Raw genomic sequence first — 23,428 nt, forward strand, 5'->3', positions numbered from 1 at the left:
ATACGTTTCCAGCCCTGGATGCCCCCAGATCTTTGGGTACCAGCCCATCCAGCTAACAATCTTCAGGTCGAAAAACACCTCCTTTATCTCTGGCTTAATTTCTTTCCACTGTGACTCTAGACAATGTCTGAGGCCAGGGCTCAATTAAGGTATTCTCATTTTTCTTACTCTAACCTTCCCTCCTTTTTATTAGTGTCTTTGATGAAGCGCCTCTCCAACTTAGGGGAGGGGAGTACCCACTCTAGGCCTTCCAGCAGCCCAGCTCTGAGGCCAGCAGGGGAAGGAGCCATCAGGTAGGAGCGACTTACGGAAACACTGAGGCAGCTCTCCGGTCCAGGATCCGTTTCCCTCGCAGGTGAGCACCGCGGGCAGGGAGAGCTGGTACCCCTCCAGGCAGGCGTAGGTCACGCTGGAGCCCCACGTGAAGTCAGACCCCACCACCTTCCCATTAGGGATGAGCTGAGGCGGCATGCACATGATAGCTGGAGGGAGACCAGAGGAGGCTGAGCACTGGTGCTGTCCTGGGGAGACCAGCCCCCATCACCATCATTGATATCCCTGGCTACCTCTCACCTGCTGGTGTCTGGGCTAAGCAGGAAGAACCAGAAAGGACTCCTCCCTCTACTGTGGAAGTCTGGTCTTCTTTCACCTTACAATGCCTTCCCCCAAGTGTGAAAACCCAGGCCTCGATGTTCAAGGCCCAGGCCTTACTTTGGTACCTTTGGCCTCCCTCCTGGCAGAGGTTCAGGGACAAGTTCTCACCTTGCACACCCCCGATAAGATGTTAGGGCTCTGCCTTTTCACCCCTTTCCTTCTAGAGGCTCAAGGCCTACATCTCACTTTTGTATCTTCTTTGGCCCTCCGCCCACTGCTGCAGCCCCTGGACGCACCTTTGCAGACGGGCTTGGTACCATTCCACGTTCGGTCCTTGGTGCAGCTCAGCACAGATACCCTGTGTGATTCCATCATGTAGCCAGGGACACACTGATAGGTCACAGTTTTGTTGTACCTGAAGTCATTGCCCAGCCGGAGGCCATTGGCTGGAATCCCAGGGTCCCCACAGTTTATGACTAGGGTAAGAGAGATACAGCATTATTCAGCCCCAGCCCAGACCCCGTTTCTCCTCAGTGCTCCAATCCCACCTCTGTCACTTCCTGCACACATCCTAGACGGGAAGCTGTCACATCAGGGACACCCAGCTGGGAATCGCCAATTCTCAAGTCCATTTGGTCAAATCCCCCACCTTGGCCCTGTCCCTGCCCACACCGTCCTTACACACCCAGCCATTGAGCTATGGAGACCAGGCTTCTTACTCACCACCTACTAGGAAGTACCCAGGGGGCTCAGTTCCTAAATGAGGCTGGTGCAGGGGGAGGGGGGGTTCCAGGTTGAAGAGCCTAAGGTGTGTTAACGGACCATGAAAGATGATTAATTTGTCTGCCAAGGGTCTCCTTGTCACCTGCTGTTGTGCTTAGGAGGCCTCTCTCTGCAGGCTGACCAGCCTGCAAGCAGGGTCTGTGGTCCTGCCTGTGTTATGGTGTCAGCAAGGGAGGGGTTTGGTGAGCTCTGGTCCCAGAACAAAAGTGAATGTGACAGGGGACTTCAGATGGAGCCTGGAATCATGGACTAGGACTTGACAGGAGAATGTTGTCAGATTCCCTCATCTCATCTCCTCCCTCCATCTGGCCCCACTGCGACTCCCTTTCCAAGGAAAAGATCTGGGGCTACCCGTGAGAGGAGAAGGCGAGGGGAGCTGTGAGGCTACGCCCTACACAGGGGCCAGGCTGGGTGGGGATGTGTACAAGGAAAGAAGGAGGTGACAAGGATGGTGGGTGGTGGCCGTTTTAAAGTGGAAAGAGAATTAGGCTGAGCCTGGGAGGTTGGCCCAGAAAGAAAAAAAAAAAAAGCACAAGGAATTATCTAAAGCCTGAGAAATGGCTAATATATATTCTCAACCTCTCTGAGCCTCCCTCATCTCATAATAAAATGGGGCTAATAGTAGCTACTTCATGGGCTTGTGGTGAGAATCAAACAATATACGCGTATAAAATAACTCAGTCAACTCAGTGGCTGCCACACAGTACCTGCTCAATAAAGAGGCTATTCAAGATTCTCTTTCAGCCTTGAGTCCCACCACTCTAGCCAGCCTGCCCAGTCCCTCCTGGACAGCCTTCTTTGGCACGTAGGAGCTGGGTCACCTAGGCCCCCATTTGCCATGGAGTCCAGAGGGCCTGGGTGCTCACCTATGCACTCAGGGTCACTGCCTGTCCAGGTGCCATTGACTGAGCAGTGACGGCTGAGCAGGCCTGTGGCGTAGTAGCCTTCCCGACACTCATAGACGATGGAGCTGGAGAAGACCAGGCCGTCACTGAACACAACGCGGGCGTTGCTTGGAGTCCCAGGGTTCCCACAAGAGATCACTAGGAAGCCAAAAGAGCACGCCGTTTACCAAAACAGTGGCGGGCATCACCTGGGGAACCGAGAACTGCCCAGAGTGGAAACCACATAATACACAGGGACCCTGTAGATGGAAATGCTTCTCACGCTGTTTTCACATCTAATTATCTCAACCCTAGACAGGAAGGAGAGATCTATATGAATTTTTTGTAATTTCTAAAAAATTCTTTTTTCCTAGAAAAAAAGGCAATATCTGTTTTGTTATCACCCCTAAAATTTTAAACATAATTCCTTAATATCATCAAATATTCAATCTGTGCTTAATTTTCAATAGTCTCTTTTTTTTTTTTTTTACAGCTGATTTGTTGGAATCAGGATCCAAATAACACCCACACATGACATTCAGCTGACACATCTCTAAGACTTTGAATCCAGAGATTACTGTTCCCTCTTCTACAATTTATCTGTTACAGAAACAGGGCATCTGTCCTGCAGAACCTCCCACTTTCTGGATCTTGCTAATCGCATTGGTGAGGTATAGCTTAACATGTGTCTCTGTGTCCTGCAATTCCTGGAACCAAGATGTACTTTTTGGGAAGGGCACTTCATAGGTGGTTTGTGTCTTTCCTATCGCGTCAAATCAGGAGGCACAGAATGTCTGTCTGGCTGTTTGCTCGTTCGTGGTGTTGAGGGCTGTGCGGTGGTTTCAGGCTTGCCCACCTGAAACCTGGCACTATAATGTTCCCATTAGTTTTTCACTTAATGGTTTTAGCAGCAATTGACGGTTGTTGGCCGGATTCATTATTTCATTAGGGATTGGAAAATGGTGATATTCTATCATTCTTTCTGCATTAGCTAGAGCTCTTTAAGAAAGAAATTTCCCATCATCAAATATTTGCTTACCCTGAAATACAGTTCATATGTGAAGGCCACATAATGCTTGATCCTTTTGTTTTTTCTGAATCAGAATAATGAGTCAGTTTCTTAGCAGGGGACCAAGGAGGTTACTTAATAATCATTTTGAACTCGTGGATTTATGCCATGCCTGGCCATTATTATTCTTATTCATGCTCAAATTATCCCATCTTTGGCCAATGGGAGCCTTTTCAAGTTGGCTCCTAAGTTCCTTTCATATGACCCCAGTTATCTTTGGTGGATTCCTTGCTTGAGCGACAAGATAGTCTATGTTTATCTTGTGTATTTCCTGCCCTAGCCCTGAAATCAGCCATTACTCCATAGAGCCTGGTTCCTTGTAACAGATAATGGATTTAGAGGCCACAATCTGGGCACGACAAGGACTCATTGCTGCTGAGCTGGTCATAGGTTCTGGAATTTAAGAATGGCTAGAGCTGGGGAAAGAACTTTTTAAACTGAAAATACATTATGAGTTTATGTTGATATTGCCAGTCCAAATTTAGAATTAAGGCTTTTTCCTTAAATTCTTCATTTTTGTATCTCTTTTATGCTGCAAATATTGGTTTGCAATGACAACAAATAATTTGTGTTTATTTTATCTATGTATATTACGGTAGGGCATATATAATAGTTCCAGGATAGTAATATCAATATTATTGCTAACAATATAATTGCCAAAAACAGTTTTAAGATTTCTCCACAATTCTCTTTGTCCTTAGGTTATATACCACAGTCAAATTCCATCTTTTCAAGTCAGTTGAAATAATTTTCTGGGTTATTAAGTCACCAACTTGATACATAGTTAGGTTCATTTATTTCCATCAGTATGTTAATATTTAGAGATTGCACGTTTCTAACCTTTGATTTAATTTTGTAAGTATGTACAACATTTGCATAGTCCCAAAGTAAAATCTACAAAATGATTCCTATATAATTAGCACCACAGATAGTTCTTGACATGCATTCATTCAACAAGCATTTGTGCTGCCTGGGTGCCCGGAATTCAACAATGACCAAGTTATGTCCCCTGCCCTTGAGGAACTTAGTCTGTTTTAAGAAACCTACCTATAAACAGATGCATTCAAATATGACATAATGAGTGTTATACTTGAAGGGAAAAAAGCACTAAGAAGGAAGAAACTTATCAGGGCTGGAGTACAATCCTTAAGGATAAGTAGGCACCTGTCAAGAGAAGTCATAAGAGCTGTGTACCTGTGTGTATTCTCTCTCTCTCTCTCTCATTTAACAAACATTCATTGCCAGGTCCAAACTTGTAACCATCCACTTTCTGACCCTGAACAGTCCTGACGTGGTAAGTGACTGGACCCTGGGATCTGAGTGGTGAGAAAGGGCACGTGGGTCATGTGGATATTTAAGAATATACGAAATTCTCCCTTGTGTCACACTTTCCCACTACCACACGCCTCTCTTGCCATGCTTACGAAATTCTATGGAAACTGACTTTGCAAGTAGCAATCCCAGAAAGGCAGGACTCTGGGCACACAAGTGGGCAAGGGCTCTGACTCTATTTGTCTCACTTCCCAGGCAGGTGGCTAGAACATCTCCCTTGCCCTGCGGGATCCTCCACAATCTAGCTCCCTGCAGCCTGCTCGCTAACCACGGCCTCTGCTCTCTCCAGCTCGCTCCCTCTGGGATTTGCACTCCGGTGATATTTTGGTCCCGTGGGGCCCATAATCCATTGCTCCTGCCACTTTCTCTCTGCCTCTTACTCCCCTCCTAAATCTGCTCCCTCCTTACCCAGCTTAGACGCCAAGATCCATCATAATCACTGCCTGGCTTTCACCCCCTTCCCCTTGCCCGTTCTGCCAATGTCTGGCAGATCTCCAGCTCTACACCCAGCGCACTGTCTGCTCTGTGCCTGCGCCTGTGGTGCAAGACGTGCTTGAACGAAAGCACAGCCCGCTGCTGACTCTCTCGCTGCAAACCGATGATCCCTCATGTTAAGTGGGCCCTCGGTGCTGCCTGGCAGTTACGCACGTCCCTGTTCCATTCCCACTCCCGCCTCGCTAGATCATTATTTCCTGTCATCTCCTTCCTCTTCCACATCTTCTCGCTCAACCTTGCTCTCAGCTGTTCCTCCTGCTTCCTGACTAGGACAGTGCTATGCAGGCTGGACTTTAGAGAGATTTGGGGACCACCCGCAAAAAGCTGGACTCTGGAGAGAGAGATTTTTACAAAGCTTTTTTCTCCCTAGAAATTTAAAAGTGTGTGGAAAATATAATTTCCCCCATTGGCGCTACCTTGGGACACATCATTGAGGGCCCACATTACTTTGAAAGAGTTTTTAAAAATTGGATTTATACTTCTTTCGGCACTTTGAATTTTTTTTTTAAAACATACTCTCCTCCCTTAGACTGTAAACTCCAGGAGAGCACGATGTGTGTCTTAGTCTGTTCAGGCTGCTGTAACAAATATCATAAACCACTGGTGGCTTATAAACAACAGGAATTTATTGTTCACAACCCTGGGGGCCGGAAAGTCCAAGATCAAGGCACCGGCAGATTCAGTGTCTGGGAAGGGCCTTTTTCTGGTTCGTAGATGGTGCCTACTTGCCGTGTTCTCACGGGGCAGCAGGGAAAGGGAGCTTTACGGGGTATCTTTTAAAGAGCACTAATCCCATTGCATGACCTACTAACCCCCAATGGCCCCACCTCCTAATATTGCCACCTTGAAGGTTAGGTTTCCACATATAATTTTGGGGACACAAACATTCAGACTGCAGCAATGTCCCCAGCACATACCACGACAGCAGTTGTCACACAGTTATTGAAGGAAATTGTATGGAAAATAAATGAATCAATGGGCTAAATTCAATCTTTTTTGGTTTCTTCCCTTTTTAGGTGAGGGGGAAGTACGTCTGTCTTTGGATTGCTAATGAGAATGAACATGAACTGTCCACTGCTGTCCACTATCAGCCGGGCGGAGGGTTCGAGTGGGGCCGTGGGAGCAGGAGCAGGAGCGGGGGAGCTCTGGGGCTGCGCAAAGGGGAGAAGCAGAACGGTCACATACATTACCTCCACACTCAGGCTGCGAGCCGCTCCACGAGCCGTTGGCGAGACAGGTTCGCTCTGACGATCCCCGGAGCACGTGGCCAGCTTCACAGCTGAAGCGCATCAGACTGCCTGGATCAAAGCTATCTCCCAGTCGGATGCCGTGGGCCGGGATCCCAGGGTCACCACAAACTCCCATGCTGGTTCCTATGGACCGGAATCAGACAAACCCCCTTGCTTTTGCATGGGAGAAAAGGGAACGGAGGAGTCGGAGAGAGAAAGAGATTGGGTCGTGGCTATGGGGAAGCAGCGGGTCCCACGAATGAGGGAGGTGACACCTGACTGCACACCTGGCCTGTTACCTGGACAAGTCCTGCCTCACTACTCAATGGTCAAAGAGCTGAGGCCGTGGGCAAGTCCTTGGGCACCAAGCAGGAAAGGAAGCAAGGAGGCAGAGGGAAGGTTCTCTGGCTGGTGTCAGTCTGGGATTTCAGTGGCCCGAGCTGGCCCCATCTCCTTCTCCCTTCTCTCTTCCCCACCAGCACCTGCTGGGTCTATGGTACCCTCTCCACTCTCAACACCACCGTCCCGGCTCAGATGCTCAACATTCTTTTGTCTGAATGATTGCAAGAGCCTCCCAACTAACATCCCTTCCTTGTAAACTCCTTCTAATCCATCTTCCACTTCATCCTCAAATCTTAATAATGAACAACCACTAACTATATGATCTTGTTTTGTTTCTTATTTTTTTCCTACAGAAATATCTCTAACTGGCTTCCCAATGCTTGCAGGATAAAGTCCAAACTCCTTAGCATAGCTTCATTTATCAACAGCCCTGCTTGAATCTTGATCTTGGCCCTTTATTTATTTATTACTTTTTAAAAGTTTCATTTTGGCCAAGCATGGTGGCTCACACCTATAATTGCAGCACTTTGGGAGGCTGAAGCAGGAGGGTTGCTTGAGGCCAGGAATTTGGGACTGGACAAGACATCTACCAAAAAAAAAAAAACCCAGCCAGGTGTTGTGGCATGCTCCTGTAGTCCCAGTTACTTGGGAGGCCGAGGCAGAAGGATTGCTTGAGCCCAGGAGTTTGAGGTTACAGCGAGCTCCAATGATGCCACTGCACTCTAGCCTGGGTGACAGCAAGACCCTGTTTCTCGAAACAAAAACAAAAATTTTCATTTTATTTTTAATTGACACATAATTGTATATATTAATATTTATGGGGTACAATGTGATTTTCCATATATGTATTGCATAGTTCAAAATAGCTAAAAGAGAGAATTTTAAATGTCCTCACCACAAAGAAATGATAAATATTGGAGGTGATTGATCCTGGGCCTTTAATTGAGGATTTCCTACTTGCAAATTATGCAATACGGGTGAGTTCTAGAATAAATGTCTCGGGCCCTCTCATTTAACTTTTGCTTTGTCCCCTGCCTCTTGCTACATTCCTGCATTGATCTGGCTTCTGATATCGCACATGCCCACTCAAGAGAGTGCTAAGGACCCAAGAGGTTAAAGACAGTAGAGAGTAGGAGACACAGCCACAAGATCTAGTGCCCGTGGGGACAGCACTTTTCATAACACAGAGAGGGACAGGAGAAGACATTAGATCAGACTAGGCCATGGTGAACATGAGGAAGGAGGAGGAAAATTATGGAATAAATGGTAGCTTCATGAGATGATAAAGTTTCCAACTGTTAGGGAATCTGTCTCCTCATGAAACTGTGAATGGGCAGCAAATGGTAACATCTGAGTGACCACATTTGGTGTGTTGGAGTCAAGAGGTGTTTAAGTCATGTGTACCTCACCACTTACCATTTATGTCTCCTCTGTCTTCTCAACCTTGGAACTATTCCCCTGCCTCCTCTAGTCTTAGACTGTGAGATACGATACAACCACAAGTTCTTCATTCCGCTCCCACCGTGGAAGGGGGATTCATTCAACTTCAACTCAAACATTTACAAAAAGAGAATCCATCACATTTGGCTACATTTGTTTATCTTTTGAAGTTTTCCAGGATGTAGCTCTCACAACAGGCAGGACTGGGGCCCCTTCAAGGCAAACTTGATGGTGAGTAGCTCTAAGTCCTATGATGGCCAGCTGACCCCAGCTGGAGCCAGGACTAATGTAAAATAGACAGGAGGGTGGAGTGTAGTCCTAGGGACTTGTTCCGACAGAACGGCCCCCACTGCAGTGTTGGGGGTGTGCTTCAATGATATAAGGGGGTCTGGGACAGATTATTACACCACGGGAGTAGAGTAAGTAGAGTAAACAGACAGCAACTATTTACTGAAGAGGTACATTAGCAAAGATGGCGATTCTGGAGAGGCGGGCAATGAACTTCCTGAACAGGTCTCAAACTCCAGACATCTCTGCGTATCCCTGGTGGCCCAGTGGTTTATGACTCAAGGACTCAGGAGATTTGTCATGCATCATCTGAGTCCACTGATTGCACAGATTGAGGCTAAAAATTATGACCTGGAATTCTTTTTTTTTTTTTTGAGACAGAGTCTCACTCTTTTTGCCCAGGCTAGAGCGAGTGCCGTGGCGTCAGCCTAGCTCACAGCAACCTCAAACTCCTGGGCTCAAGCAATCCTACTGCCTCAGCCTCCCGAGTAGCTGGGACCACAGGCATGCGCCACCATGCCCGGCTAATTTTTTGTATATATTTTTAGTTGGCTGATTAATTTCTTTCTAATTTTAATAGAGACGGGGTCTCGCTCTTGCTCAGGCTGGTCTCGAACTCCTGAGCTCAAACAATCCGCCCACCTCGGCCTCCCAGAGAGCTAGGATTACAGGCGTGAGCCACCGCGCCCGGCCATGACCTGGAATTCTTGAATGTGTATTTCTAAGACTGGCAGGAGATGTTGTTGCAAAAGGTAACATCTATAAGTTTCAAGAAGGGAGGAATTATATCTCTATCTATAGTGCATACCTAATATTACATCCTAAATGTCTATTCTTCTCATCTCTCATTTTTTATCAAAGACATTTAAGCTTCATTCATTTCCCAGCCTTAGCATTTATAAAATCCCTTCTAATTCTGTCCCCAGAGGTTTCCAGGAAGGCTCCGCCCACGATGCTGGTCTCCTAGGTGTCTGTCATCTTTGAGGGACACATGGGGGAAATAAGACTGCTAGTTATTCTTCAGACTGTTCAGGGTCAGGAGTTAAACAGTGGAATGCATGTTCCCTGATGAATGAAGTCCATGTCCTCTGAAAGTTCCTTTCTTGCTTCTTACTTTTTCATGTTCCCAAGGTGTCAGCTTGTTTCTAGTGTCGCATGTGGACTTTGGCTGTTGCTCAGGAAGAGTCCCTTCCTCCACATGCTAGGACCAGTACTTAGGAGGTCACGACATAGTGAAATCTCAGAGCCGAAAGGCTTCTGGAGATTTTCTAGTTTAGTTCTCCATCCCAGACAAGAATTGTCTCTGTAATATTTCCAGTGGGTCAATTTCCAGCCTCTCCTAACACAACTCCAGAGAAGGGAAATGACAGTTTGGATTCCAGGCTGTGGGCCAGAATGACCATGTGGTTACAGCTCAAAGCTTTCTTTCTGCTTCCTTCCTCCCCTACCCTATGAATCCCTTTCCCATGGAGAACAAAGATCCGCAAAATAAATCAAATAGACTCTGAGAACACCATTAGCCCAGCGTCCCGGAGAAGTGTCTAGAGGGAAGACCTTTCACAAAGGGATCATCACCGAAGGGACTTGGGAAGTGTACGCTCAGCTCCTGTTCCCCTTGTGAATGCCTCTTCCTGCTGGACCTTGCTCCGAGGATACCCAGGAGGCGCTTGTCTTCCCCAAATAGCTTCCACCAGGAGTCCACACAGAAGGGCGTCACGGGCCCAGTTAGCTGGCCTTCCTCTAGCCCAGGCTAAAGGAGTCCTTGCGGCTCGTATGCAGTTCTCAGTTTATTAATTAGATGATTAATGAGTTAAAAAGGGGAGGGGCCAAAGTCCTGGGTGGTCATATGAAGCGCTATGTCCGGGGTTTTCCTGGACAGCAACAGCCTTTTATAACAGTGGCTTTGGGACTCTCTCCTTTCTGAAGAGAACTATTACCTGGCTCAATATTCTGGCAGTGTCCTACATTTTGGAAGACAGGCTCATCTGGGAGTGTCGAACTGCAAGAACAGCTGCGCATCTTATGGGTGAGGCCCCACATTGAGGAGAAGGCTTCTGTGTTAGGAGAAGATCAGGATCCTGACCTCTAGAAGGGGTCTGGCATGGGAAGGGCTAGGGGTTCATTTCAACGCCAAGGTGGGCTCCCTGAGGAACATCAAGCCTCGTGAGCAGCTGCCCTCTTGAGAGTGACATACGGTGAGGGCAGCCTCACCTCAAAGAAGACGAAGCTGCAGGGGGCTAATATTTTAGCTTGGTGGTTTCCGTTATTGGTGGGAAAATTCCCTTTCAAATATTTTGTTCTGTTATGCAACATTACCCGTGAATGTTAATGTGGGAGCTTTGGCAGTTCCCCACATCTGCTGTTTTGACAACATCTGTCAGTATCCTCATAGAGATCAGCAGTAAAATGAATTTGTTAACAGGAAATGTCTGGGGACTGCTGTTTCAGGGTAGTAGGGAAGAAGACTGTACCCCCGCTAGGCAGCTGGGATATAGGACAAGTGAGGGGCGGTGATAAGAAAGGACGGGAGGCAGGCTGGGGCCTGGGAGTCCGAGACAGGGCAGAGAAGACACAGGAGTGCATCTGACCTGGGCTGACAACAGGAAGGCTCAGACTGTGCCCAGGAACTCAGGGGATCAAGTGTCTGGACAGGACTCTACCATAGGTTGACCTCAAGAGTTGCGCCTAGGCCAGGTGTGGTAGCTCACGCCTCTGTGATCCTAGTAATTTGGAAGGCCAAAGTGCATGGATCGCTTGAGGCCAGGAGTTCAAGACCAGTCTGAACAACATAGCAAGACTCTGCCTCTACAAAAAAATAGAAACATTAGCAGGGCGTGGGGGTGCACGCCTGTACTCCTAGGTACTTGGGAGGCTGAGACAGGAGGATCGCTTTAGCCTAGGAATTTGAGGTTGCAGTGAGCTGGGATGCTGCCACTGTACTCCAGCCCGGGGCAACAGAGCAAGACTCTGTCTCAAGAAAAAAACCCCCAAAAAACAAGAAAACCCCCAAAACCCTATCCCCCAACCCCAGAAAAACATTGTGCCCTTCCTAGTTTTGCAATCTTTTGGCTGTATGGCCAGAGCTGACTGAGGGGACCACGCTGGGCTCAGCCCACCATGGCTCTTCTAGTTGTGCCCTCTGCCTGCCAGGGAAGGAACAGGGCTCCAAAGGATTCCCTCCCCTCCATCAGTCATGCTCACACCTTGCGAGCTCGGCCACCTCCCATCAGCCACTTGTTCTACCAGAGCCCTTCCCCCATGCCACGTGCCATACCTGAGCAGTGGGGGAGGGAGCCAGTCCAGTGTCCATCCAGCCCGCACATACGGGTGGCGTTTCCCACCAGAGTCCGCTTGCCGGCGCAGCTGTAACGCACGACTGCCCCCACGGTAAAGCTGTCTCCAGACATCTGAGAATGAGGCGGGGAGCCCGGGTGGCCACAGGACACCACTGTGGAGAAGAGCAAACAGCTCAGCAACTCTGCACAGAGAAGGACTGTCATCACGCAACACACGCGAGGCTTCTTGTGGCCGGAGGCAAGGAAGAAGAGAAACCCTTGGGCATCTACTGAAGGAAATTTCCTGCTGGCATCAGCAGACAACGCCCACCCACCTCACTGGACAGCGTCCATAGGTGTGACAGGAGGAGCAGAGCCTGCCCAGCACGAGGTAGGTACATGATAATATTAGTTTCTTTTCTTTCTTGCCCCTTGTGCACACCTCTCCCTATTTCTTCACTACCATGGGACATGCCCACGGTGTCTCTTGGCAGGAAGGTGGTACACAGCATACATAAGACAAAATGGGACATCTTCCCTCCTTTGACTGTCTTCACTGGCCACAGCTTCCAGAATGAGGGCCAATTACAGTCCTTTCCCAACAGCATCTTACAGTCACCTCATTAATTGTCCCCAGCCTGTCCCCTGCAAGCTCCCTTTCCTGAAACACCATGGTGTAACTGTGAAAGCCAGTGAGAAGATCAGAACACCAGAACTGAGGTGTACAGGCTAGGGCGGGGCGACGCTGTCACATCACTGGCTTGGGTGCTCGTTGTTCTTGTCACAGGTGGATCCCAGGGCTCTCTCATTTACTCAGCACAGAAGTATCGAGTGCCTGTTATGTGCTAGACACTGTTCTATGTGTTTGGGAGAACAAAGTCCATGCTCTCACGGAGCTTACATTCTAGTGGGGAAGACAGACTACAAATAAGAAAATAAACAGATAATTCCTGGGGGTGCCGCATCAGGAAAAGGGTGTTCGGGAGCGAGGTGAAGGTGCTATTTTTGAATAGGTGGTTGGGGAAGATCTCTCTGAGGAAGGGGATGTTTGAGAGGTGACTTGAGTGCTGTGCAGAGATCAGCCACCCATAACCTGGGGGAAGAGCCCGTGAGGGAAGGAGCATCAGGAATAGAGGCCCAGAGGCCAGAGTGAGCGTGGTGTGTTTGAGAAACAGCACGAAAGCCAGGGATGCCGGACTGGGATGAGAAGGAGATGAGGGTGGGGAAGTCACTAGGAGCCAGATCACAGCACGGAATTCGGATTTTACTATACACATCTCGGGAAGCCACTGGAGCCGTGTGATCTGATCATACTGGCCACTGTGTGCCGAAGAGAACAGGGTGGGGCAGGAAAGAGAGACGAAACTGTCACAGTTCAAGAAGAGATGAAAATTACTAGAATGACATCTTGGGGTCTAGTAGGAGATCCTTGCAGCCTTGGCTTGCACCCAGAAAGGGCACGGGGCATGGCATGGATGCTGACCAGGACAGGTGACCAACGCTGTCCTGATGATGAAATTTTGGCAGGGTATAGGGATGGCAAGAATAGGTCTTAGGTGCCTTCACTTCTCACCGTGGTCTTAAAATGGGTCGAACACTGTTCTAAATGCTTACGGTACATTACCTGCAAAGACTGCTACCAACGATTCCTCTCATCAAGGGGTGGAGTCTGTTTCCCCTTCCCCTTGAATCTGGGGCGGCCTGTGGTGGAAGTGATGTCAGCTAGTCGTGTCCTATGGGGCCTGGCAGCTTCTGCCTTCATTTCTTGAAGTACTAGTGCTGCCATGTAAGGAAACCTGGCCTTGACTACTGAATGATAAAAAACCATGTGGAGCGGGGACCATGTGGAGAACAGTCACAATGCCCCAGCTGACAGCCAGCGTCAAGGTCACCAACAAGTGTGCGAGGCCATCTGGCGTCTTCTAGGTGTGGCTGAGCCACAATGGCCAATAACGTGTGGGGCAGACACGAGCTGCCTCCACTGAACTCTGCCCGAATTGCCAATCATGAGCAAGAAAAAGGTCATTGCATCAAGTCTCTAGGTTTAGGGATGATTTGTTACACAATAGATAACAGAGATAAAACGGATATGTCGTTGGAGATCTTGAGGGTGAGGGGTTATATACCGCGTGTGGGAAGGATATGAACTGTGGTGACCAGAGGGCTGACTGTGGTACACCATCTGCAAAGGTGGCCCCCCAAAATTGTCCCCATCCCTGAACGCATGCCACCCCTCCCCCTCCTAGAGGTGGAGGCCATCATTTCCCCTTCCCTTCAATCTGGACTGGCCTCGTGACTTGCTTTGATCAACTGAATGTGATGGAATGAGGTTTTGGAAATTCTGAGATCTGGATTTAAGAGATCTTATAACTTCGTTTTTTGCTCTAGGAACCCAGCTTCCAAGTAAAGAAGACCCATCCAACCTGCTGGAGGGAGTGGCCACATGGAGAGATGCCACACAGAGGAGAACAGGCTTCTCCTCAGCCACCACCGGGCACCAAGACCCCAGATGTGTATGTGAGACTGTCTTGGATCCTCCAGTCCTGACTGAGCTGCAAAGTGAACGGATGACCTTTCCTTGCTGTGATGGCTAATTCTATGTGCCAACTTGACTGGGCCACAGGGTGCTCAGACATTTGGTCAAACATTATTCTAGGTGTATCTGTGAGAACGTTTCTGAGTAAGATTATAAATTGAATAGGTAGACTGAGTAAAGCAGATTGCCCTCCCCAGTGTGAACTGGGTTCCTCCAATCCACTGAAGACCTGAGTTAGACAGAAAAGGCAGAGTAAGAGAGAATTCTCTCTGTGCCTGTCTTCGAGCTGGGACATTGGTCTTCTCCTGCTTTCAGACTCAGACTCAGACCCAGACTGTAGCTACATCGTCAGCTCTATGGGGTCTCCAGCCTGCCACTTGCAGAACTTGGGATTCTCAGTTTCCATAATTGCATGAGACAATTTGTTATAATAAATCTCCCAAGATATAGACACACATCTCCTATTGGTTCTATTTCTCTGGAGAACCCAGGCTAATACACCTGCTAAACCCTGCCTGAATATCTGGAATTTCAGGAATTTCTGACTTATGGAATTGTGAGAAAACAAACACAGTTGCTATTTTAAGCCACTAAGTTTTAAGATGTTTTGTTACACAGCAATAGACACCCGATACCGTGAATTTCAAGGATTACGCCATTTATTCCCTAAGACCACCCTATGAGTCATCTCCTTCATCTCCGTCTTACTGGGGAGGGGAGCGCAGCCTGGAGAGGATGAGTAACCCGCCCAAGGTCACAGACTTATCCAGTGCTCAACTTAGTTCTGGAAACGAGGCTGTTGGACTCCGGAGGCCACACTCTTACACACTTTAATTGACTCCCTTCTGCGATACTGTTTCAACACTACCAATAGAATATCTCTTCTTCTGAAAGGAATGGAGTCTCTAATTATAATTTAAATGATTCTGTGATTGTTTATCAGAGATTTTTGGACTTCCAGAAATTGTCTAATTTTAACTCTCTAATGATATTTCAAACAAACTCTTTAATGGAACTATAGCAGACATAGAGACACAATAATCATTGTGCACAGCTTAGCGAATTGTCGCAAAGTAACACTCACAAAACCACTGTTCAGATGGAAAACTAGAGCATCACCAGAGCCCGGAAGCTCCTCATGCCCTGTACCTATCACACCTCCTCCTGCCCCCAAAGCAAACAGCTGCCCTGACTTCATGTACCATTGATTAGCTTTGTCTGCCTCTGCTTCTGAGTTTTATACAAATGGAGTCACACACCGCAGAGTTTATATTTGGCTTCTTTCATTCAACATAGTTTGTGAAACTCATCTACTCTGTGTGTAGCAATAATTCATTCACAATTACTGCAATAGAGCAGGGTTGGCAAACTTCCTGGAAGGGCCAGATTGTACATATTTTAGCCTCTGAAGGCCACAGACATTCTCTGTTGCATATTCTTCTTTTTCTTCCTTTTTTGGTTTTTTTCAAGCCTTTAAAAATGTAAAAACCATTCTTATCCAAAGGGTCACAGAAAAACAGGCCAAGGGCTGGATTTTGCCCATGGGCCAGAGTTTATTGACTCCTGCTATAGTATACCATTTGTATTAGTTATCTATTACCATATGACGACCCAAATTTAGATAATAAACCTTTGTTATCGCTCACAGTTTCTGTGGGCCAGGAATTTGGAAATGGCTTAGCTGAATGGTTCTAGCTCAGGATCACTCATGAGGTTGCAGCCAGGATGTATGCTGTGGCTGCAGCCATCTCGGGGCTTGACTGACTTCCCTGAGTGACTAATCTAAGAGAGAAAGGCAGAGGTGCCACTGTCTTCAACGACCTAGGTTTGGGAGCCACACACTACCATTGCCGCCGTATTCTACTGTTCACCTAGACTAACCTGGTACAATGTCAGAAGCTACCACATAAAGACAATGACTATAAGAGCCAGGGACCGTTGTGCCATTTTAAGGCTGGCTGCCACATGATGGCATGAATATACCACGTTTTAGTTATCATTTCCTGTTCATAAACATTTAGGTTGTTTCTTGTTTTGGACGTTTGTGAACAAGGCTGATAGGAACATTTTTGTTCACGTCTATTGGTGTACAGATGTCCACATTTATGTTGGCTACCTCTAAAGATTCCTGTAACAGTACTTGGCTGTGTTTTCTGATGTTCTTATTTGGCTTTCTGACCCTTATCTGGGATTTGAGGATAGTGTTAAATTATGCTAATCTAATAATCTCTGAAAAAGTATATGCAATGACTTTATGAAAAAAATGAAAATTATTTTATTTGTCACAGGCACAGATACTTGGGTGTCTGTCAAATTAGCAACCAGATAGCTGGGTGCACTGGTGCGCGCCTATAGTCCCAGCTATTCGAGAGGCTGAGGCAGGAGGATCGCTTAAGCCCAGGAATTCGAGGGCAGCCTAGACAACATCTCAAGATTCTGTCTCTAAAAACAAAAAAATTATCAACCAGTGTATACTCTATTGTTTTATTCCCTTCCTGTGGGTTGTTCTTTTAAAAGAGGAAGTCAACAATAAGGTTTGCGACAAAACACAAAACAATGACAATACCATTTGGCTACTGTGGATGAAGAAAACAAGACAAGAATATGTGATACCACTAAAGAGAAGGTGAATTTTGCAATTTGTCAATAGCAAGATTTTTTAAAAATGTTTCTAATGTTCATATGCATGTCCCAATGGGATCTCTTTAGACCATTTCAATGGCTCTCTAGCTGCTAAATGCAAATTAAGTTTAAATGTGTATATGAACATAGGCAAGATAGATATTTAGCACTCCTAAACCTCCTTGCATTACACAGAGTACACATATAAGAGTATTGAAAAAAACTATAAAATTGTAATAAAGCAAAACCCAATAATATAAATCAGCTGTGCTGAGTCCCACAGCAAAAGGAAAAGGACTCCACATTGGTTCCTAGACCCTAAGTATGAGAGCTATACTTATGGCTATTTAGCCCCCAGACACTGTCTTCTGTTGTCTCCTAAAGCTCTAGAGCTGGACCATGCATTTTCTTTGGTCCCTGCATATCCATACCAATTAAAGCAGTTTGCCTTCACCTGGAAGAAACAGGTCATTTTCATTGACTGGCTTTGCCTGGGGATATGTAAAGTCCTCTACAATTTGCCACAGCCCTATTCACAGGTACTTGGAACTTCTAGATGTAAACATGCAGTTAATCCATTAAAAAAAGGTCAGGATAATTATGAAACATCAGTGAAAATGGTTTTCCTGGAAGTCACCTGGGATCAAAAAAATTGGACTTCATTACAATTAAAAACTTTCATACATCAAAGAACACCATTGAAGAAAGCAAAAAGACAGTCCATAGAATGGGAGAAAATATTTGCAAATCATATATCTGATAGAATCCAGAATACGTAAAGAACTGTTACAACCCAATTAATACAAAGACCACCCAATTAAAAAATGGGCAAAGGACTTGAACAGACATGTCTTCAAAGAAGATATGCAAATGACCAATAAGCACATAAAAAGATGCTCAACATCATTAGTCACTGGAGAAATGAAAATAAAAACCACAGTGGGATAGCACCTCACACATACTATAATAAAAAAGATAAACAATAACAAGTATAGGTGAGGATAGGGAGAAATTGGAACCCTCGCGTACTGCTAGTAGGGATGTAAAATGGTGCAGCCACTTTGGAAGACAGTTCGGCAGTGCCTCAGACAGTCAAACATAGAGTTACTACGTGACCCAGCAATTCCACTCCTAAGTATGTACTCAAGAGAATTTCACAGCATATGTTCACACAACATCTTTTACACAAATGTTCATAGCAGCATTATTCATAATAGCCAAAACATGAAAACATAACAGCCCCAAAGTAGGAATATCTATCACCTGATAAATGGATAAGCAAAATGGTATATCCTTATAACAGAATAGTATTTGTCCATAAAAAGGAATAAAGTACTGACACATGAATGAACTTGGAAAATCTTTTGCTAAGTGGAAGAAGCCAGACACAAAAAGCCACATGTGTAATTCCATTTATATGAAATGTCTGGATTACACAAATCCATAGAAATAAACCTCAGAGCAGATGAGTGGTTTCCAGGGCTAGCGTGGTGATGGGGAATGGGGAGTGATTGCTAAGGGGGTTCTTTTGGAGGTGATGAAAATTTTCTGGATTTAGATAGTGGGGTAGTGGTGATGGTTGTACAACTTTGTGAATATGCTAATATCACTGAATTACATACATTAGAAGAGTGAATTTTATGATGTGTGAATTATATTTCACTAAAAAAAGAAAGAAAAATGCAAATGGATTAAAGCATCTAGCTGAAAGAAAAGATCGTCAGATAGGATTTACAAATCACAATTATATGCTCTTTATATTTAAAAGTAAAATGATAAAAGAAATACATCATGCCAATACTAAATGAAGGAAGCTGGTTTTAAATGACAGGTTTACCTGTTTTATTGTACTTCACTTTATTATGCTTCACAGATATCGTGTTTTTTACAAATCGAAGGTTTGTGAGTGACAACCCTGCGTTGAGCAAGTCTAATCAGCACAGTTTTTCCAACGGCATGAGCTTACTTCACATCTCTGCATCACATTTTGGTAATTCTCATTATATTTCAAACTTTTTCATTACTATTATATGTTTTCGTGATCTGTGATCAGTAATCTTTGATGTTACTGCTGTAATAGTTTTGGGGCATCACAAACCGCACCATATAAAATGGAGAATTTAATAAATGTGTTCTGACCGCTCCACCCACTGGCCCTTCTCTTCCTCTGCTGGGGCCTCCATATTCCCTGAGACATAATAATATCAAAAGTAGGACAACTGACAACCCCACAGTGGCCTCCGTGTGCTCAAGTGAAAAGAAGAGTCACATGTCTCTTATTTTAAATCAAAGCTAGAGATGATTAAGCTCAGTGAGGAAGGCATGTCGAAAGCCAATGTAGGCCAAAAGCTAGGCCTCTTCCACGGAACAGCCAAGTTGTGAATGCAATGGAAAAGTTCTTGCAGGAAATTAAAAGTGCTGCTCCAGTGAACACACGAGTGATAAGAAAGCAAAACAGGGAGAAGGTTTGAGTGGTATGGATAAAAGATCAAAACAAAGCCTAATCCAGAACAAGGCCCTAACTCTCTTCAATTCTATGAAGGCTGAGAGAGGTGAGGAAGCTGCAGAAGAAAAGTTTGAAGCTAGCAGAGGTTGGTTCATGAGGTTTAAGGAAAGAAGCCATCTCTATAATGTATAAGTGCAAGGTGAAGCCGCAAGTCCTGACGTAGAAGCTGCAGCAAGTTATCCAGAAGATCCAGCTAAGACCATTGACGAAGGTGGCCACACTAAACAACAGATTTTTACTGCAGATGAAATAGCCTGCTACTGGAAGAAGATGCCATCCAGGACTTTCATAGCTAGAGAGGAGAAGTCAATGCCTGGCTTCAAAGCTTCAAAGGACAGGCTGACTCTCTTGTAAGGGGCTAATGTAGCTGGTGGCTTTAATTTGAAGCCAGTGCTCATTTACCATTCTGAAATCCTAGGGCCCTTAAGAATTATGCTAAATCTACTCTGCCTGTGCTCTACAAATGGAACAACAAAGCCTGGATGGTACATCTGTTTACAGGAAGGTTTATTGAATATTTTAAGCTCACAGTTGAGATCGACTACTCAGGAAAAAATGTTCCTTTTGAACTTTTACTGTTCATTGACAATCCACCTAGTCACCCAAGAGCTCTGATGGAGATGTACAAGGAGACTAATGTTGTTTTCATGCCTGCTAACACAACATCCATTCTGCAGCCCAAGGATCAAGGAATAATTTAAACTTTCAACTATTATTATTTAAGAAATACATTTCATCATAAGGCTATAGTTGCTATAGATACTGATTCCTCTGATGGATCTGGGCAAAGTAAATTGAAAGCCTTCTGGAAAGGATTCACCATTCGGGATGCCATTAAGAACATTCCTGATTCATGGAAGGAGGTCGAAATATCAACATGGACAGGAGTTTGGAAGAAACTCATTCCAACTCTCATGGATGACTTTGAGGAATTCAAGACCTCAGTGGAGGAAGTCACTGCAGATGCGGTGGAAACAGCGAGAGAAGAGAATTAGAAGTGGAGCCCAAAGACGTGACTGAATTGCTGCAATCTCATGAGTACACTTGAGAGGATGAGGAGTGGGTCCTTGCGGACAAGCAAAGAAAATGGTTTCCTGAAATGGAATCTACTCCTGGTGAACATACTGTGAACATTGCTGAAATGACAACAAAGGATTTTGAATATTACATAAATTTAGTTGTTAAGTGGCAGGATTTGAGAGCGCTGACTCCAGTTTTGAAAGAAATTCTACTGTGGGTAAAATGCTATCAAATAGTACTGCATACTACAGAGAAATCTTTGTGAAGGGAAGAGTTAATCAATGTGGCAAACTTCACTGTTGTCTTATTTTAAGAAATTGCCACAGCCACCACCCTGATCAGTCAGCAGCCATCAACATGGAGGCAAGACCCTCCACCCAGCAAAAGGATTAGAATTGGTTGAGGGCTGAGAGCTCGGATGATCATTAGTATTTTTTTTGGCAATAAAGCATTTTTAATTAAGGCACATACGTTTTTTTTTAGGCATTAATGCTATTGCACGCTTAATAGACTACAGTATAGAGTAAACATAACTTGTATATGCTCTGGGAAACCAAAAAATCCATGTGACCCTCTTTATTGTGATATTTGCTTTACTGCAGTGGTCTGGAACCAAACTTGCAATATCTCTGAGATATGCCTGTATATTAGGATAATTATGTATTAATTATATCAATATTATTATTAACTTCAGATAACATAAGCACTGGGGCAAAAAGTTAATATAGCTAGGGTCACTTTATTATGATAAAAGCTTCATTTGACCAGAAGGTACAATAACTTGAAACCACCAGGGGCTCTGAATCTCAGCTGGCACCATTGTACACAGGGAGTTGTCCATTTTCAGCCCTGAACGATTTGTTGGTCATAAATGGGGTGGGATGGCCTGGTCAGGGTCCTCAAGGAAGGGACATATGGGCAGCGAGTAGCTGCACCAGTCCCCTATTACACCTAGAGGCACAAGGGCATAAGGAAATGGAGTCGCCTACACAGAACGTGCATCATCCACCAAAGGTAGGTCGCTGAACGGCCTCAGCTCAATGCCCATCACTCCCTCTGGAGTGCATCTTCACCCCACCACTGGGAAAATGAGGGGAGAGCAATGCACAGGATTCACCTTTAGGAACCAGAGAGTGCAGGAGGCAAGGGACTGCTTTTCTCATAAGGATGCGTGAGACCAGTGACCAGACGCCAGGTTGCCAAGCATCTCCCCCACCTTTTTTTAAAACATGTTGTCCTCATATCTTTTCCTAATAATAATTACGCAGTTATTGTTTATTGAGTAGCTACTGTGTGCCAGGGACTATATTTGCACTTTTTATGGATTTTTTTTCATTTTATCCTCTAGTAACCCTATGGAATAGGTATTAGCGTCATTTTTATAGATGAAGAAACCAAGGTTCCGAGAGGTCAGTGGACTTCTCCCAAACCACACAGCTTGTTCAGTGGCCAAGCCCGAATTCAAATCCAGGCTGGTCTGCCTCCAGCACCTGTGGTATCTCTGCTTCAGTCCTTCAAAGGGAAGGGGTAAAACGGGGATATGGCATCCTGGTAGGCAGCCAGTTCTGAAGGAAGCGAACCCTGAAGTCTAAAGAGGTTGGTAGCATTAGAGAGGAAAGGGACCAGGCCTCTGGCCAGGAAGAGAGAGGACACACGAATTGGTATGGCAACTAGCCTAACAGGGGCCCAAGAAGGGCTTTGATATCCAAGGAGCAGTGAGAGTCACCATGACACACATATGCAGAGGGGAGGACCATTCTTTGGCAAGGGCCACCCCAACAGTCATTTTGAGTGGTGACATCTACTTACAGAGACACTGGGGGCGGGGACGGTCCCACGTGCCATCTCCCTGGCAGCTGAGCACCGGGGTGCCCAGGAGGTAGAAGCCGTGGTTGCACTGGAAGGACACAGTGGTGCCATAGCTGAACCTGTGAGGCCCGCTGGCGTGGACTTGACGAACGCTGTTTTCTTGGTGTCCGGGGTCTGTACAGTTGATGACTACAATTGAACAGGACAATTAAAGGCAAAAACATGGACGTGAGAATTTTCTTAAAATGGTGAGTCAGAAGTGAAAACAGGCACATATTCCAAGTACAGCAAAACCTCCAGCCTGAAGCCAGGCAATGAAGCAGATCCTGTCTGGAGGGTGAGCTGGTCCTGAGGTTGCTGTACCTGTGTACCTGTCCCCCGACCTCGGCCACCTGGCCAAGGGATTCATCTTTCTGCATCCAGCTAGACACTGTCTCCTTAGAGACGCCCTCCCCCTCCTCCCAGACTGGCTAACCACTCCCTTTCCAGCACTCGCTTGCACAGACCTCTACTGCTCACTTCCCAGCCTGCACCGTGATTCATCTGAACACACGGGTCCCTCGCGGGCGCCAACGTCTAGTCTCTGTCTGCCTGATCCTAGCACAATGCACCTCCCGCAGAAAAGCTCATCAAGTGTAAAACTGACTCATGTGAACTGACTCAAACAGGGGTTGGGCTCTTTTGGAAATAGTTTTAATCACTTTTATGAGTATATCAGGGAGATATTGATATCCTGGGGGATAAATTTGACTTTGAAATGTTAAAGTGTTTTAAAAGCAGCTTGACTCAAAATCAGAGTGAGATTTTAGAATAATGACAACATTATTCATAACCCATTATGTACGCTTTTGCTTTCAAACATCTTCACATAAGTTTCAAATTCATCATATGAGGCAGGCAGGGAAGGTATTTTTAAAAAATCTTTGCTAAGTCTTTAAGTATAAGGTATTTTTACCATTGATGAGTATCTTTGAGGCTTCAGTGCTATAAAATGCCTTTAAAAGCTTTAGAAGCTTGGCTGGGCGCGGTGGCTCACGCCTGCAATCCTAGCACTCTGGGAGGCCGAGGCGGGTAGATTGTTTGAGCTCAGGAGTTCGAGACCAGCCTGAGCAAGAGCGAGACCCTGTCTACTAAAAATAGAAAGAAATTATTTGGACAACTAAAAATCTATATAGAAAAATTTAGCCGGGCATGGTGGCGCATG

At 45.8% G+C, this 23,428-nt stretch overlaps 1 protein-coding gene across 1 annotated transcript in view; it reads right to left on the bottom strand.

Annotated features, from left to right (window-relative positions):
* Positions 1-23,428, bottom strand: part of CSMD2 (CUB and Sushi multiple domains 2) — a 587,354-nt gene that overhangs the window by 19,885 nt on the left and 544,041 nt on the right. The window contains exons 54-59 of the mRNA XM_012642214.1: positions 22,225-22,413; positions 11,731-11,904; positions 6,348-6,530; positions 2,244-2,420; positions 891-1,070; positions 309-482 (exon numbers count right to left, since the gene is read on the bottom strand). Of these exons, the coding sequence (XP_012497668.1) occupies positions 309-482; positions 891-1,070; positions 2,244-2,420; positions 6,348-6,530; positions 11,731-11,904; positions 22,225-22,413 (1,077 nt within the window). The remainder of the gene's footprint in view (positions 1-308; positions 483-890; positions 1,071-2,243; positions 2,421-6,347; positions 6,531-11,730; positions 11,905-22,224; positions 22,414-23,428) is intronic.

This window comes from Propithecus coquereli, unplaced genomic scaffold (assembly GCF_000956105.1).
Source record: "Propithecus coquereli isolate 6110/MARCELLA unplaced genomic scaffold, Pcoq_1.0 Scaffold178, whole genome shotgun sequence".
NCBI lineage: Eukaryota > Metazoa > Chordata > Mammalia > Primates > Indriidae > Propithecus > Propithecus coquereli.